Raw genomic sequence first — 17,009 nt, 5'->3', positions numbered from 1 at the left:
GGCGCACAAAAAAAAAATCGGATGAATAAAGCTGTGCGCACGCACATGGACGCGCACCTAATTTTTTATAAATCCTAATTTGTGGGAAATGGAGCGCAACTGCTGGTCCGCCCTGTCACCACCCACAAATACATATGTAAATGAGTATAAATACCTGGAAGTCTGCCACCAGGTGAAGCAATAACCATGGCAACGTCCTTGTTTGAAGCAGCATAAGTATTTATAATAATTATATATTTTACAGGGCTTAAAGTAAAAAAAAATCCTGAGCCTGAAACTTAGTTATAATAGAAATTAACTATAGCGTTGCTATTGCCACAGTTTAATAAAAACTGTCTTTGAATAGTGCAAACAATTGCTTCTAACAATACAATTAACAAGCTAAACACTCAAACTTAAATGAGACTTCAGTTCATTTCAACTCAAAACAAAATGTAAGATGTCTGTGCCCTAAAGGTTTGCCTTGCAGGCAAAAACTCCCTCAACATTAAATAAGAGTCCTTTCAGTCGATGCTTTTGCAAGTAATTTAGAACATACAACATTACCAACGAAATCAGTTTCTCAAACTTTTTCAGGCCAGCACCCCCCTAGCTTTTATCCAGGTCCCTCCCCCCCCCACCAAAGAATTTGTAGGCTACTTTGCACTGACTATTATTTTAATATTAATATTACTATCACTATTGTAGATGTTTTGATTTTTATGCTTGTTTCTGTATTTATCATCAAAAATAATTTACCAGAGAACAAAAAAGCCATGGGAATAGAAATTATTTTCACAGGTGTCTATAAATTTTTTTAGGAACATTCAACTTAAAATTTGTAGGCCTAACAGCAGCCAATCAGAGTTTAAAAAATATTCTTTGCCATTTTCTATTTGTTAAATGTTCCACAAAATGAGCAGATAAAAGATGAACAACATGCCAGTTTAAACTTTGATCTATTTACAAACCGACTGAGCTCTGCAGCATTAAAACATGGATAGAACTGTAACTACATTAATCATAGCTCTTCTTCTCTTCAGTGTTTCTGTCGGTGCAGCTCTGTGCTGCCTTCAGGAGAATGGGACATAAGAGTATCATCCATAAAATTTCACCCACATGGCGTTTATTGTGCAAAGCAGAGCTTTCAGTGGAAAAACAAAAGTTCCTTTTATTGCCATTAAAGGTCGAAGGTAAACTTTACACCTTACAATCACAACAATACCAGTTTAGACTTTGAGCAACTTCCTAAAAGCCCCCCTTTTGTAAAAATTTCCGCCAGCTTCCCATCTTGTCCCCTTTCCTCTAGCCATGCCCAGCGCCACCTGTTTTTAATTCCTTTCTCAAGTAAACGTGTTTCTTTACCGGGTGAGACAAACTACAGCTTCTTTCATATCGCATTTGATTTAACCCAGGGGTCCTCAAACTACGGCCCGCCTCCACATTTGGTCCGGCCCCCTGAACAATACCAGAGAGCGTTCAGATTTTTATTTGGATTTTTCTTCAACCACCAGGGGGCTCTTTAGCAGGAATGTGTCCTGTGAAATGGGGGTGTTTTGTTTTGCATGGTGCATTGCTGCCATCTGTTGGACTTTTATGGAACTGCTTGACTTATGTTAAGTAATCAGTACGGTTGTTTGCTAGCGGTAGAGCAGATGAACACACCTCTCATACAACCCCCCCCCGCCCCCGGTCAACAATTTCCGGCCCCCAACCAGAGAAGGGGAAAGTTATGTGGCCCTCACAGGAAAAAGTTTGGGGACCACTGATTTAACCGAACGCATGCGCTTCTTTTCTACAAACCGTTTTACAGTCATTGGTCAAGAACACGGGAGCTAGAATTCTGATTGGCAGACATCTTTGTCTATTATCTACAGTTTAGTTGAGGTCACCCAGAAGTGGTAGCAGTCTTTGGAAACAGAGTTTCTCAGCAATGGGCACAGCAACTTAGGGGAAAAAAGATAAAAAATGACTTTTTTGATAGGCTTTTATTTTGAAATTATACATCAGATCTTGTTACCACTTTCTGGTTCTGTTCTAGAGGTGTCCCTCTGTCACCCAGAAGTGGTAGCAGTCTTTGGAAACAGAGTTTCTCAGCAATGGACACGGCAACTTAGGTGGAACAGATCCAAAGTACTACTTTAATGGGCTTTTATTTTGAAATTATACATCAGATCTGGTTGCAACTTACTGGTTCTGTTCTAGAGGTGTCCCTCTGTCATCCAGAAGTGGTACCAGTCTTTGGAAACAGAGAGTTTCTCAGCAATGGGCACAGCAACTTAGGGGAAAAATATAAAAATGACTTTTTTGATAGGCTTTTATTTTGAAATTACACATCAGATCTAGTTGCAACTTTCTGAGATTTTTATATATATATATATATATATATATATATATATATATATATATATATATATATATCCCAATGTCAGTGCTGTAGATCCTGGTGGTTTTGTCTAAGGACAAGGGTATTTGTCCTTAGACAAAACCCTTGGAGCTATATAGCCTACCTCATCCCATGAGAGACTCAGTGTTCCAACATCCGCAAACGGCAACTGCTATCACAACTTGAGATTGACGAGGTACAACACAAAGGGGAGGAGCCACGACGCCAGGTCAGAAGGGAGTTAACTACAACTACCCGCCCAGAGACTGGGTATGTAGCCCCAGTAATGAACGAACCATCTGAACTGAACGAGACAGCAACTGACCTGAGAGATCCTTGAGATGCTTGGCTATAAGAGCAACCATGAGACCCAATATCCACCATGGAAAAGACGGTTAGAGGCTAAGATCAAGATAACAAGGAGGGAAGTGAGCCAACTGTCAGAGCTCCAAAGAGGTGCAATGAAAAGATCAGTACCCAAGAAGATGCCCATACCTGAAGCACTCGAAACTGCCACACAAAAGCTCCAAGCCTTGGCCAGCCGCCTAAAGAGATACACAAGAGAGAATGAAGCCAGGAGGATTAACCGGCTCTTCTCCACCCAACCAGCTAAAGTGTACTCTCAATGGCAGGGTAATAACAACAGAGCAGACCCACCAAGGCTGGAGACTGAACAATACTGGAAAGGCATATGGGAAAGGGAGGCGTCCCACAACAGCAATGCACAGTGGCATATGGGAAAGGGAAGCGTCCCACAACAGCAATTCACAGTGGCTAACCTCTCTACGAGAGGACCACAGCAACCTCCCTGAACAAGCCCCGGTAACCATCACTGTGGCAGATGTCCAAGAAAGAGTCTTGGGTATGAAAAACTGGACAGCACCAGGGCCTGACATGATCCATGCCTACTGGCTAAAGAAACTCACTGCCCTCCATGAGCGACTGGCGGCTCAACTGAACCAGCTGCTACAGAATGGGACTCACCCTGAATGGTTAACTGAAGGGCGCACAATCCTGATCCAGAAGGATCCCTCAAAGGGTTCAGTCCCATCCAACTATCGGCCGATAACCTGTCTCTCTACAACCTGTGCACCGCTTGGATTGATTACAAGAAAGCCTGTGACTCAATGGCACACACTTGGATCATTGAATGCTTAGAGATGTACAACATCAATAGGACTCTAAGAGCCTTCATTGCAAACTCAATGGGGCTGTGGAAAACCACCCTTGAAGCTAACTGCAAACCACTTGCACAAGTGTCCATCAAATGTGGCATATACCAAGGAGATGCTCTGTCCCCACTGCTGTTCTGCATAGGCCTGAACCCCCTTAGCCAAATCATCAACAAGACTGGCTATGGATACGACTCAAGAATGGGACCACAATCAGTCACCTCCTCTACATGGATGACATCAAGCTGTACGCCAAGAGCGAGCGAGACATCGACTCACTGATCCACACCACCAGGATCTACAGCACTGACATTGGGATGTCATTCGGACTAGAGAAGTGTGGCCGGATGGTTACAAAGAGAGGGAAGGTCGTCCGCACAGAAGGGGTCTCACTCCCAGACGGAACAATAGCCGACATAGAGCACAGTTACAAGTACCTGGGAATACCACAAGCAAATGGCAACCTCGATGAGGTCACAAGGAAAGGAGCCACAGCCAAATACCTCCAACGAATAAGGCAAGTCCTGAGAAGCCAGCTCAATGGCAAGAACAAGATCCGTGCAATAAACAGCTATGCCTTACCAGTAATCAGATACCCTGCCGGAATAATTAGGTGGCCAATGGAAGAGATAAAGGCCACGGATGTTAAGACTCGGAAGCTACTAACCATGCATGGAGGGTTCCACCCCAAATCCAGCACCCTCAGACTGTACACAAGCCGTAAGGAAGGAGGCAGAGGACTACTGAGCCACTGTCCAAGATGAAACATCAAAGATCCATAAATACATCACGGACAAAGCCTCAACGGACAATGTGCTCAGCGAATGTCTCAGGCAATGGGGAACAGAGGACGAGGTGCTGGAGGAACCATCATGGGAAGACAAGCCCCTACATGGGATGTACCACCGACAAATAACTGAAGTGGCTGATATCAGGAAATCCTACCAATGGATGGAAAAAGCTGGACTCAAGGACAGCACAGAGGCCCTCATCCTGGCCGCCCAGGAACAGGCCCTAAACACCAGAGCAATAGAGGCTCAGATCTACCACACCAGACAAGACCCAAGGTGTAGGTTGTGCAAGGAGGCCTCTGAGACAGTCCAGCACATAACAGCAGGGTGCAAGATGCTGGCAGGGAAAGCGTACATGGAACGACATAACCAAGTGGCGGGCATAGTGTACAGGAACATCTGTGCCGAATATGGACTGGAAGCCCCGAGGTCAAAGTGGGGAACACCCCCAAAGGTGGTGGAGAATGACCGAGCTAAGATCCTGTGGGACTCCCAGATCCAGACAGACAAGATGGTAATGGCGAACCAACCGGACATTGTGGTGGTGGATAAAGAACAGAGGAAAGCCGTTGTGGTGGATGTAGCAATACCAAGTGACCACAACATCAGGAAAAAGGAGCATGAGAAACTGGAGAAATACCAGGGCCTCAGAGAGGAACTGGAGAAGGCCTGGAAGGTGAAGACCACAGTGGTGCCTGTGGTCATCGGGGCCCTCAGGGCAGTCACCCCCAAACTGGAGCAGTGGCTCAAACAGATCCCAGGAACAACATCAGACATCTCAGTCCAGAAATGTGCAGTTCTAGGCACAGCCAAGATACTGCGCAGAACCCTCAAGCTCCCAGGCCTCTGGTAGAGGACCCGAGCTCAGAGGATGAAAGAGACCACCCGCGGAGGGTGAGAAGGGATTTTTTTTTTTTTTATTTGATATAAATAGAGAGATTAGTTTTTATTTTGTATTAGTTTCTCAGCATATATTATTTTCTGTTTGCAAATGCTGCGGTTTGATTTGAGTAGCTCAAACATGGACCGGATGTGCGCTTTTATTGTGAAAGCAGCACGTAAATGGGTGTACCATAATGTCTTGAGCTACCGCGCACTTGTATATTGTGTGCTGGGCCGGCTGGAGTCAGAGCCTGCTAGCTTTACCGCGATGATTAACCACACTCTCTGCAGCTGCAGCTGTGAAGTTGCCGTATTAACCCGATAATTGCTGGAAAGTGCAACGTCTCCCCTTTCAGAAACCGTTGGAATTTTTCAGATAGCGCTACGTGTGGCGGAATTACGGTACTGCAAATTTAGATGTGTCGCCGCCGACAAGTTCCGGTCCAGCCTGGAGACTAGTTTGGTTGAGGCGGACCGTTTGGTTAAAAGCCGGAAATCCAGCCACCTGCTCTTTAAGCCCTGTATTTTATTTAAAAGGAGCTTTGAGGGCACATAATGTCACCTTTACAAAAATAAAAATGTATTTTAAAGAAAAAAAAAATCAAATTAAGATGGTGCAAATGCCTGAACAGTAGAGCCTTCAGCCGGGATTTAAAGACAGCGTGTCAGAGAGTCCTTTGAGTGGGGAAAGTGGACGTTTATTCTAAATAGTAGAATCCTGTGCATGAATTGTACATTTACAGAATAAAGATGCTTTATGTCCATAAGGCGCATTCACAAAGCGAGCAGCTCGATTGAAGGATGACTGCAGCTGGACTGGTACCGGTACCACACGGCTCTCTAAGTTTTGCTCAGAAATCCAGGATGATCAGTCTGAGCAATCTCAACGCTCATAAACCATCATTTCCCAGCAGATCAATATGATCTCTGATCAATTGCTCCCTCTGAATCCTTCCATTACGCGGCACACCTTATAAGCGCAATATACGTGTTTGACTACACACCTTGATCACCTTAAAAATAATCAAACCTGTTGATTAGTTTTACTCAGCAGGTTTGAGTTAATCTGCTGATCCAACCATGTTTTCTTCTTTTAGTGAGAATGAAATAACCCCGCAGATGCATTCCATGCGCTTCAGCGCACAGACCAACGTTACATCTCTTAGACAAAAACTGAGGAAAAGCACTATTTTCAGTGAAAATAAAATAAAAATAAAAGTATATAGTACTTTTATTTTCTTTATTTTGTATGCATGTTAGCTTGTCTGAGGATAAATGCGGTTCCGTTTCATTTACATTTAAACAATAGAATATTAAAATCATGAAAAACATCGGGTTTGATCCTTCTTGTTCTAAATAACACCGAATGTAGTCAGACTTAAGTGCATTTAGGTGAATTTTGACTCTTTGTAGTTTGATATTGTCCGCAGAAAAAGTTTGCGTGGCTGTCGCACATTTTCACGCCAGCGAAAAAGCGTGCGTATATTTATGCAAAGGTTGACGCAATGTTAATGTTATACATGCCGACTTGTGTGTAACATATGACACCGCACATTTTTTGTGCTCACGCTGCTTTATGCATGAGGCCCCTGATATTCTCCCAGCTGAATCTTTTTTTAGTCATTTGTTTCCCTTTCCAACCATGTACAGATCTGTAGCAGGTTTCACCTCTGAAGTTAACTCATTAATGGTTAGTCTTCTCAGTTCCAACCTGTTCATCATCTGACTCAATATCAACTTAGTTTTCATTTTGTCCAAATTGAAAGAATGTAAGCTTTTCTGGAAACCAGGTTGCCTACTGAGATTACTCTGAATGTGACAACGATTTTTACTTCATTAGGCAGTCTAGTTTGATTAAAACGAGAGCGAGTAAAAATGATCTAACCTACAAATGCCACTGATAAGAAGCAACGGTTATCTAAAACAGGTTTGTTAACATAAGGTTCCTGCACTAGGCTGAGGTAGTGTGCATAATCCAGTTTTATTCTATTACACATAGATAATTGTACAGGCTTCAAAAAGTAATAAAAGCAACTCCTAAATCTCCAGGAGAAAAAACAAAGTCAGTTCTTTCCCACTTGTCCAAATTGATGGATGATGATGTTGTGGGTCTAATAAGATGTCTGCTGTGCTGCCACTGGTCACGTCTTCCTCACTTCTTCAGAACAGTCGAAAAACTGGAAAAAGAACAGCAAAAAATAAACTAAAAGCTGCAGCTGCAGGTGGGAGAGACCAACAGGTAGGCATCAGCTTACAACTTCATTAATGACACCCTTATATTAAACTTTCAAAGATGAGCCTCAACATTTAAACTCTAAAGCCAGAAAACATCTGTGATGCCATGTGAGAGGAAATAAACATGTTGCTACGCTTTTAATCCTTATAGATTCTTCAGGTTTTACTTTGTTGACTTTCTGTTAATTGGGAAGGATTCAGAATGAAATGGGAAGTAGAAGTTAGAGATATGATAAAGAGTCAGATAGGTAAAGCAGAGTCTGGCAGTGGAACCTACCTGTTGAAGAACGTCTGATCTTGTAGATTCAGAACCAAACTGTCAGCATTAAGGTACACTTTGTTCTGAGATGCAGACACCTAGAAGCAGACACTCTACTTAGCATAATTCATCATCAGCAAAGCTCCTGAAAAGGCTGATCACACCAACCGTCTTAGCAATGTTCTGAGCTGCTCTGATTCTCCTCAGCTTCAGGTAACCAGGGTTCTTGGTCACAGCTTGGCCCAACTGAGAGAGACCAATTAGTTATTCAACATAAGCTCAAGTGTAATGCAAGGTCAGAAACACACAAACACAGTAAAACTGACCTTTCACATACTGAGATGTAAACATATCACTATTCTGATCAAGAAGGTTGTTGAAAATGCCTTCAGGTAACATTACACTGAACTAATCAAGTCAAAGGCCAATTATTAAGCACTTAGAAGTCATAGTATGTAACCTTTATAAAAAAATGTTTTCTTACATGTTTGTAAAAACTGTTACTATGTCATGACAGTATAATATGAGATCCATAATCTGTGAGAGGGGGAGGGAAAAAAGTAAATCAAGCTCCTCCACCTTATATTACTATTAGCATCTGCAATAGTAGATGCTAATACACCACCTGGTCAAAAACAACCAATCAGAGACAAGAGGAAGTTCGTGCTGGTGTATGCGCTGCTAAATGTGCGACCAGCAGATAAACGGCTTACTATTCCAGAAAACTTTATCTGTCGTCATCGGTTGCTATGCTAACTAGCCTGAGCATTGATGACAGGATCTGCTCTGGGGAACTAGTGTAGCAGAGAGGAATGGAACTGAGTGTGAGCAGTGTGTACACAAGCATGATTGACAGCGTAAAGGCCTTCCTCCTGACTGATTGTTTTTGACTAATAGTAGCACTGGGAGGAGGCGGAGGAGCTGGATTTTTTCTCACTCATCATTATACAGTCAATACGGTGACAGAACAAATATGTAAAACACTTTTTATTTATAATTATTTTTATGTTTTGTTTTTTTAATAAAAGTAACACTGCAGCTTTAACAGCAACTAAAGATGACTTGTGGATGTTGAGCGAACATCCAGTGTTGGTCTCCATATTAAAAACAAACACAGCTGGATCTGCTTCAGTCCAAATTCAGTTACCATTTTAGCAGCTTCTGCCTCCCCCTCCGCCTGGATGATCTTCTGTCTCTGGTCCTGTTTGGCTTTCTCTACGTAGAACTGTGCTCTCTGCGCCTCCTGCTGGGCTAAAAATGCACAAGCAATACTTTATAAACTCCTCTCTTTTTGGTAGTACTGTACTGAATGCCCGGTGTTCTCTTCCAGCAGATCGTAGGAATTGAAATCAAGTGCTCACTGCTCACTTAATCTGAATATTTTCATATCATGTTAAGTCCAACAGTATTCATAACCCTGGCAGAATCAGAGTTTAAATCTAAGCTAATTTAAGTAAGTGGAGGATCAGTTGTAAAAAAAAAAAATGTTTCTGTTTTTATTTATACTTTGTGAAAAAGGTAAGGCAGATTAAAAATGTATAACATTACAGTTGGAAAAATCTCTATTGGCATTACTCTTGTATATCTGAGCAGCTTTCTTAGATAAAGAAAGGTTTTAAAAGATCTATGTTTAGTGATGCGCTCCATACCATGGAAGGTCTCCATACCAAAACCCTCATCTTTAGCTCCCTGCACATATTCAGGACTCAAGTTGGCCGAATTGGAAAAGAACTTTAAACCTAAATCTGAACAACTTTGGTCCTGATTGTATAGAAACACATATTAGTGGCTTCATTTCTCTCCAGTGTCAGTAGAATGTTAGCCAACAGGTCCAGACTCACCAACTTGCTTGGCCTCCACAGCAGCAGTGTACTGGCTGCTGAAGCTCAGCTCTGTGATGGCCACATCATCCAGAATGATGTTGAAATCCTTTGCTCTCTCAACAAGCTCTCTGCGCACCAGCAGGGAAACCTGGACACCAACAACAGTTTCAACTGGGCAGCAGAAAAAGCTAGGCCTGCACCAAAACCTGACATGCTGATTCCAATTTTGGCCAATACCAATATTTTTCTGAAAAGTTACTAAATATAATGACAAAGGCACTAAACTAACAGTGCAGTGACTTGTTAACATGCAGACGTGACCTAGTCAGTCAGTCTGTCCTCTCGCTGCAGAGTAAAAAGAACAGAAGACATTTGAGGATCAGACCGGTTTTTCATGCAAGTATCAGCTGATCACCGATCCCCCAAAATGAAGGGAACTGGGCCGATTTGTCGGTGCTGCAATATGAAACAGCAGGCAGCGTGGGAACCAGGAGCACCTGTGCTCTCTGTGTGATGAGCTGTGAAGCGTTGAACTTGGCCACTACAGATTTGAGGACTTCATTGACGATAGAAGGCAGAACTCTCTCGTCGTAGTCCTTCCCTAGTTGTTGGTACATTACAGGCAGGCTGGACGCCATGGGTCTGGACAGCACCCGCACTCCAATATTCACCATCTGCAGATCTGCACAAACACAAATATCCATACTTGTCATATTTCTACTGACATGAAAGAAAAGCAGGAAACAGTAAAAGCTATCCTAAATAATGGTGTTGAGGTTCATCTGCAGAACGCTCCCATGAACTTTATGGTTTAGATTTCTACAGCTTGACCTCAGAGAGACTGTTACTATGACAACACAATCCATGATGTGTAATGCTGCTTACTTTTTAATTTGCTACATGAATAAAGCTAAAATGTAACTGGACTGTGTGTGTATACAGAGGCAGTAGTGCTGAACTGTACTGACTGGAACCATTTCTAAATCGAATTCCACTAAACTATAACTATCAGTTCTTACAGGAGACAACATCCATCCATCCATTGTATTTATCAAACACTATAAAACATAATAAGCTCTTAATGTAGAACAAGTACAGCTGCTTTTCTAACAGTGTGTTGTATTAAACTTTAGTAACAAAAGTCACAAGATTTCTACTTTGCTGAAGAACACAGAATGTAACTGAGCAGCAGTGTGTAGGTGTGTATTCAGTGCTTATCACCTTTGCTTCCAGTCAGTGAGGAGATTTTACGAGGTTTAGCTCTAATGTCATAGATGATTGGATACTGGAACCACGGGATCCTGCAGCATGGACATTAGAATGGTGCTGTTTGAAATCTGTCGCAGCAAACACCAACACATCAACTAAATCGTATAAAACTGTCATTAAACTGTGTCATAACAATTGTAACAGATAGTAAATTATTTAAAGTGAAGATAGAAATATCTAGGCCAGTGGTTCTTAACCTTTGTTGGGTACCAAACCCACCAGTTTCATATGCGCATTCACTGAACCCTTCTGTAGTGATAAATAAAATATGATTTTTTCCCTCCAAATTCAAGACATAGGGGTGACCCAAGATCACTAGACTCTCAGAGTCTAGTTGGGTCACCCCAAGATCACTAAGTCTTCTTAAAAGGTAGAGTCTCTGAGAACAGTTCTTAAAGATATAGTCAGTGTTTTCAGCAAAGTTGAGCTGACTGTCCAGGAACGACCCAAGGTATTTAAAATTTGCCACAGTTTCAACAAGTTGGCCATTGAGAGAAACTGGAACCACTTTAAGGTATTGTTTAGACCAATTAATTAGCTCTACATTCTTAAGAGAATGAAAAATTAATAATAAATAATAAAGACTTTGCGGTATTCGGATTTAGTAATGTAATTATATTAGTTGTGTTACCACCCCACGCCACCAGAGGCAGTAGCAACCCCGAAAAGATGCGACTAAGGAGCAGATTTAGAAGTACAGCGATCCCTCGTTTTTCGTGGTGGTTGCGTTCCGAAAATAACCCGCGATAAGTGAAATCCGCGAAGTAGTTACCTTTAGTTTTTACAATTATTATACAAGACAATTAAATACTCTACATTGAAACCAAAGAATAAAACCTGTTTTCAGTTCAGCGGATGTGCGTGTTCCTCAATCGGGCCTTAATGTGATCTGAAGTCGTGTCATTAAAGCGTCTCCTCCAACTTACCCCGCGAGATTCACAGCTGTATCTACGGCAGAGCGATGGATTTTTCCAGCAGGCATGCAAAGTTTTCAGCTTTCATCTCCTGAATGGCCAAGCTGTATTACTTATATTTAAATACCGTAACGTTATTGGCAAACAGGTAGACAGTCTCCGAGCTCATTCGGGCTCGGAGACTGTTTATCCAATCAGGACGCAGAACACAATGCGGTGAAAAAACTGCACAAAAAAATCCGCGAAGCAGCGAGACCGCGAAAGGTGAAAGGCGTTATAGTGAGGGATCACTGTACACTGAAAGCTACAGAATTTGGTAAAAACTGTGAGCTTTGCTGAAGTAATTAAAGACACAAGTTCAAATCCATGCTGAGAGTGGAGCTCCTTCAATCACTGCTCCTCCGCAGCACTGATTGGCTAAACAATGTAACGTGATTCTCTGCAGCAAGTGATGGCAAAGCGGGGCGTCATTACGACTTTAAACAAGTGTGTCTTTACCTCCGCCGAACCTCTGAGACCGACTCATCGAACGCCTGAGGTTCGATCGAACCCAGGTTAAGAACCACTGGTCTAGGCCAATATCAAAATTCAACAACTATATTGCTGTTATCTATAATTCCACTAAATTGATTGCATTGCTTCTCTGCCTCAGTTAAACTCTCCCTAGCCATGACCAACCCTCCATGTTAGGTGAATTATTAATGTTAATATTTGTATGACAGCATCTCTACATGTACAGAACTAAAAATGGATCACCAGTGTACTGTCTGGTCCGGTTTAAGTATAAAATAAATCTGAACCCAGGAGTGGGCAACTCCAGGCCTCGAGGGCCGGTCTCCTGCAACTTTTAGATGCGTCTCTACTTCAACACACCCGAGTCAAATAAAGACTTTGAAGAACTTGACTGCACTTAGGAGGTGACTCAGCTGTTGGATTCAAGTGTGTTGGATCAGGGAGACATCTAAGAGTTGCAGGACAACGGCCCTCAAGGACCAGGATTGTCCACCCCTGGTTGAGACACTTAATGATGGGTGGTTGGCCCTCCCAGCCAGCAGAGGAGGGCAGAGAGTACCTGAAATGAAGCCCCTCAGCCAGAATGGTATCCATCTGCATCCCCCCAATCCTGTTGAAGATGATGGCTCTCTGGCCGCCCTCCACTGCTCTCTCACACACACACACACACACACATACACAGAACAAGTTTCAGTTAACATACTGATGACAAAAACACACACACAAAAAAATAAATAAATCAGACCCTCAAAACTGTTTTGAGTTAATCCAACCCTGATTTTTATTCTTGTGGATCCTAACAGCTCAGAGTGAGATCTGCTCCTGTTCATTTTATCAAAAACAAACAGCTGGAGGTGACACCATGGTGATAGAGGAGGTCCTGTGTGATGGAGGAGCTGTCACGAGCTGGGACTTAATTATGAGTCCGTGTCAACATGCGTACACATATATACATAAACCTACACAATTACTAACAACTTCTGTTCCAGCTTAGACTGATGCGGTTCATCGTGGGTGCACACGTGGTGTTCCTGCTTCGGTTGGCATCATCCTAACTTGTTTTCATTTCCAAACATTTTACTAGTTTTGTTTTCAAGCAGAGTCATTTCCGGGTGTGGCGCGCCAGGAGTCGGGTGATGACGTCATCGGAACATACCGAGTGTTCTCTATTAAATTGATTATTGTATTTTTGATTACAAGTTTATTTATTTTCCTTATTATTATGATTTGTTTTGTATCCTTTAAGAGTTCATTTGAGTTAGAAGTAATTGTTTTGTTTGCTTGATTGGTCTTTCTGTGGGCGGAGCCTGTGGCTTTAAAAGCAGGGCTCTGCCACAGGGAGGCAGTCTGTGGCTAGACTCCTGCCATATCACAGTGAAGGTGATGGACTCTTTTCTTGAAGGTACTGTTTGTTTGTTTTGACCTATCTGGACGTCCTTGTATATATTCTTCACCTGCCACCTTTTTGCTCACTTGAAGAATTGAATAAATTTCACTAAAGTGATCTCTGGCCTTGGGCAGTCATTTTTTGTTTGTCCAAGCATAAGAGAACCCCTCCACATCCTGGTACTGTGGGCCGGGACCAAATTCTGCTGGAAAATGAGATCAGCATCTCCATCCAGCTGGTCAGCAGGAGCTGCATAAAGTTATCTAAAATGTCCTGGTAGGCAGTTGAGTTCACTGGACTTCAGAAAACCCAGTGGACCAGAACCAGACATAGACCCAGACCCTCTCTGACTGGAGGCAACCTGTCAGTAGATTCTGGTTCTCTCCACTCCTCCTCCAGGCTTTGCATTATTTGACAATCCTATTGAAGATATGGGCATCCATGTTTTTCCTTCCGCTGAACTTTCCATTACTATGTCTGGATACAGCAATAATGCGTCTCAACCTCAACAACCAATACCCATGTTCCCTATGAGAACAAGACTGGAAACATTAACATTTACATATCAAGGTAGAAATAAATTCCCTTTTCTATGATATTCCATCTGATGGGGAAGCTACTCTCAGCTTCCCGTGTTTCCACAAACACTGTTTGTGGAAACACTTCACAGTGTTTGTGGAAAATTAAACCAGCAGTTCTGCTTGGACAGGGGCCCAACCTAGGCCCTGATGGCTGTGTTAAGGCAGTGTACCTGTGTAGGTTGCTTCTTTAAGGCCATATGCTAGGGCTCCAGCTCCCAGGAGCAGCTTCAGCCCCAGTCCTGCTCCTTTGCCCCCAGAGGAAGACATCCGGCCAGTCAGGTCCCTCAGGTGCTGAATGAAGCGCTGCAGTTTTGTATGAATAAAGGTGATGAGAACATGCTGATCATCAAGGTGTTTAAATGAAGTTAAATTGATAATTTTATAAAAAGTACCAGTCATAAGTTTCAAGATGTCAGTTAAGAGGAAAAATAACCTGCCAAAAGACATTTTAGAGTAAAACAACATATTTAAAAGAATCTACAAGAACGTGTGAGAGCAGTTCAGGCCGGATGTGTGTATGTGTGGGGTAGAGGTATGTATGGGGGCTTTGCTTAAAGCTTTGGAACCAACCAACATTAAAAGGAGTGAGTTAACTGGAAACCAGTCTGCGAACAGCAAGCTGAACACTGGAATTGTTCCTCCGAACAGAGTCCTGAGGAGCACGGCGCTGTTTCCGCCTCCTTACCAAACCAAACTCATACCGCAGCTATAATGGAGGCTAACGCTAGCAAAGCAGAGGCAGCTAGTCCAACATGCCGACCTGAGGCTCCTTTAATGGAGTGAACCTTTCCTCAGTAAGCACCTCACCTCCACTAATAACACATCAAGAAAAGGGACGACACACTGGTTGGGTCACCTTCATTTAAAGCACTTACATTCGGCTCCTTACTCCCCATGCTACAGCTGTTGGTATGATATCCAAGGTCGAGACCGCAAAGCTTTAATGGAACATGAAGTTCTTCCTCTTGAAAAAAATCGTCATACTTTTCACTGTGCTTCCCCCTAACGATGTAGAAACGCAATAGCACTAAGGAACCGATGGAACAACAGAACAACCAATACAACCCATATACACCTGTGAGGCTGATCTGTCTCACAGGTGTATATGGGACATTGAACGAAAAATAAACTTTATCTGGTGCGCACGAGAAAGTTCATTTATTTATTTTTTTCAATGTCCCTTTAGGGGCTCCATACATTGAAATGGTTTACTAATATAATACTTATCTTGACAGTAATTTGATGGCTTACAGAAAATTGTATCTTAGTAAGGGAATTGAGAATGAATGCTCAGTGTTTCAATGTCTCCAAATCGCCACCAATATCTCTGAAACTAAAACTAAGAGGCTTTTTAATCATAATTTTGAATTCTTAATATGTGGCTTAAACATGAAAAATTATCTGGAAAACAAAAGGCAGAAGGTTTCAGCAGCTGTGGCTACTGTGAACTAACTGCTGCTACAATACAGCTGAAAGACGCCTTACTTCAGTGTTTCTCAACCCTGGTCCTCACCGCCCCCCTGTCCTGTGTAACAGAGAGAAAAGCTTGTGTGTGTCTGTGTGAGTTTTGATCAAAATGATTGTAGGGTTGTATGTGTTTATGAGATTTTTGATCAATGCGTTTGTTTGGAGCCACCTAGTGGTGTGATTAGTGACTGCATGCAACGGGTCCGTCAGGCTTCCCCCACCAGAATTCTGAGGAGCGCTGGTGGAGGTAGGTGCGAGAGAGGCAGCTCTTCACGTCTTTTTTTACTTAGGGTCATATTTTTCTAGTTCAACAATTAACGCAATAGCACTAGGGAACCGATGTCTAAGAATGTATAAGAATATTTATTAATTTGTAAAGTTTTTCTCGTGGTTGGGCTGGAAAAATGTGACCCTATGAGTGGGAACTGCGCCGGTTGGTGTTCGTGGCTGACCACTCAGTCACGACACTAACCGTGTCTTTTATTTTTCAGCCTGTCGGACCACTTGCCTGCAGTCAAAGCCACATTGTGAAGAGTTTTTTATTCTGTATTGTACTAGGTGACCGACAACTAAACAAGAAGAGTTACACCTGCATGTTTTAGGTGTTTCCCTTCTGCCACACACCTGAATTGTATCTCTGGGTAATTAACAGGCTTCTGCAGCACTTGATGGTCATGCAATAATTTAAATAAGCTGTTCTGGAATAGAGGCACATCTAAAACATACATAGCAGGGGGTCGGTGAGGACCAGGGTTGAGAAACACTGCCTTTCTTGGTCCAAAACCAGACTGGTGCCAGCTCTTGAGGAACCTCAACAGGAACATTTTCTTCACTCCTGCCAGCAGGAAATTACATCATGGAGGTCACTGAAACTAGAAGGCAGCTCCTGTCCTGGATCTAGCCTATCACTGAGTTCCACATATGGACTTTGGAACTGCAGTGGAATACAATACATAGCTGGTTCTGGTCTTTACTCCAGATGCATAATGGTAAAGCAAAACTAAGTTTTAAAGATTTGACAGCAAACACTAAAAATGTTGGTAAGTAGAAACATTGCAACAGAATCGGAAGGTGGATCGAACCCAAAATTAGAATTCAGCTCTGCCAGAACTTTTTTGAGTCAATGTTCTTTTTTCAGGCCATTACTCCTCATCTGTCTCAGGACAGCAAACTGGCTTATCTGAGAAACAGTCAGTTTGCAAGTTCTCATTAGAAACCTGAGACATAAGAATTCAGTTTGACTGTCTGAAGGTAGGAACTGATCAGATTATCAGTTTCTTTTTTATAGGTTTAATAGGCACTACTGGCCTTTATTTGAGAGAGGTCAGACAGTAAAGTGGGTAATAAGAAA

At 42.5% G+C, this 17,009-nt stretch overlaps 1 protein-coding gene across 1 annotated transcript; it reads right to left on the bottom strand.

Annotated features, from left to right (window-relative positions):
- Positions 1 to 7,172: 7,172 nt before the first annotated feature.
- Positions 7,173 to 15,216, bottom strand: LOC106908129 (prohibitin-2-like). Its single transcript, XM_014974121.2, has 10 exons — positions 15,067 to 15,216; positions 14,362 to 14,494; positions 12,783 to 12,867; positions 10,749 to 10,828; positions 10,025 to 10,209; positions 9,546 to 9,675; positions 8,852 to 8,955; positions 7,873 to 7,950; positions 7,723 to 7,802; positions 7,173 to 7,387 (listed from the first exon to the last, which is right to left on the bottom strand). Exons 1-10 carry the CDS (start codon positions 15,085 to 15,087, stop codon positions 7,363 to 7,365), a joined length of 921 nt encoding a protein of 306 aa, XP_014829607.1. The 5' UTR covers positions 15,088 to 15,216; the 3' UTR covers positions 7,173 to 7,362.
- Between the last annotated feature and the right edge of the window lie 1,793 nt (positions 15,217 to 17,009).

This window comes from Poecilia mexicana, unplaced genomic scaffold, assembly GCF_051168715.1.
Source record: "Poecilia mexicana isolate PSO_F unplaced genomic scaffold, ASM5116871v1 scaffold_4, whole genome shotgun sequence".
Classification (NCBI taxonomy): Eukaryota; Metazoa; Chordata; class Actinopteri; order Cyprinodontiformes; family Poeciliidae; genus Poecilia; species Poecilia mexicana.
The sequence above is the reverse complement of the archived record's forward strand: the minus strand, read 5'-3'. Positions and strand labels throughout refer to the sequence as shown.

Coding starts and splice junctions, on each gene's coding strand:
- LOC106908129 (XM_014974121.2), bottom strand. CDS start 15,087: ATGGGGAGTAAGGAGCCGAAT. Junction 8,956..9,545: donor TGTGGAGGCCAAGCAAGTTG/GTGAGTCTGGAC, acceptor GTGCATTTTTAG/CCCAGCAGGAGGCGCAGAGA. Junction 7,388..7,722: donor GATCAGACGTTCTTCAACAG/GTAGGTTCCACT, acceptor TTCTTTTTCCAG/TTTTTCGACTGTTCTGAAGA.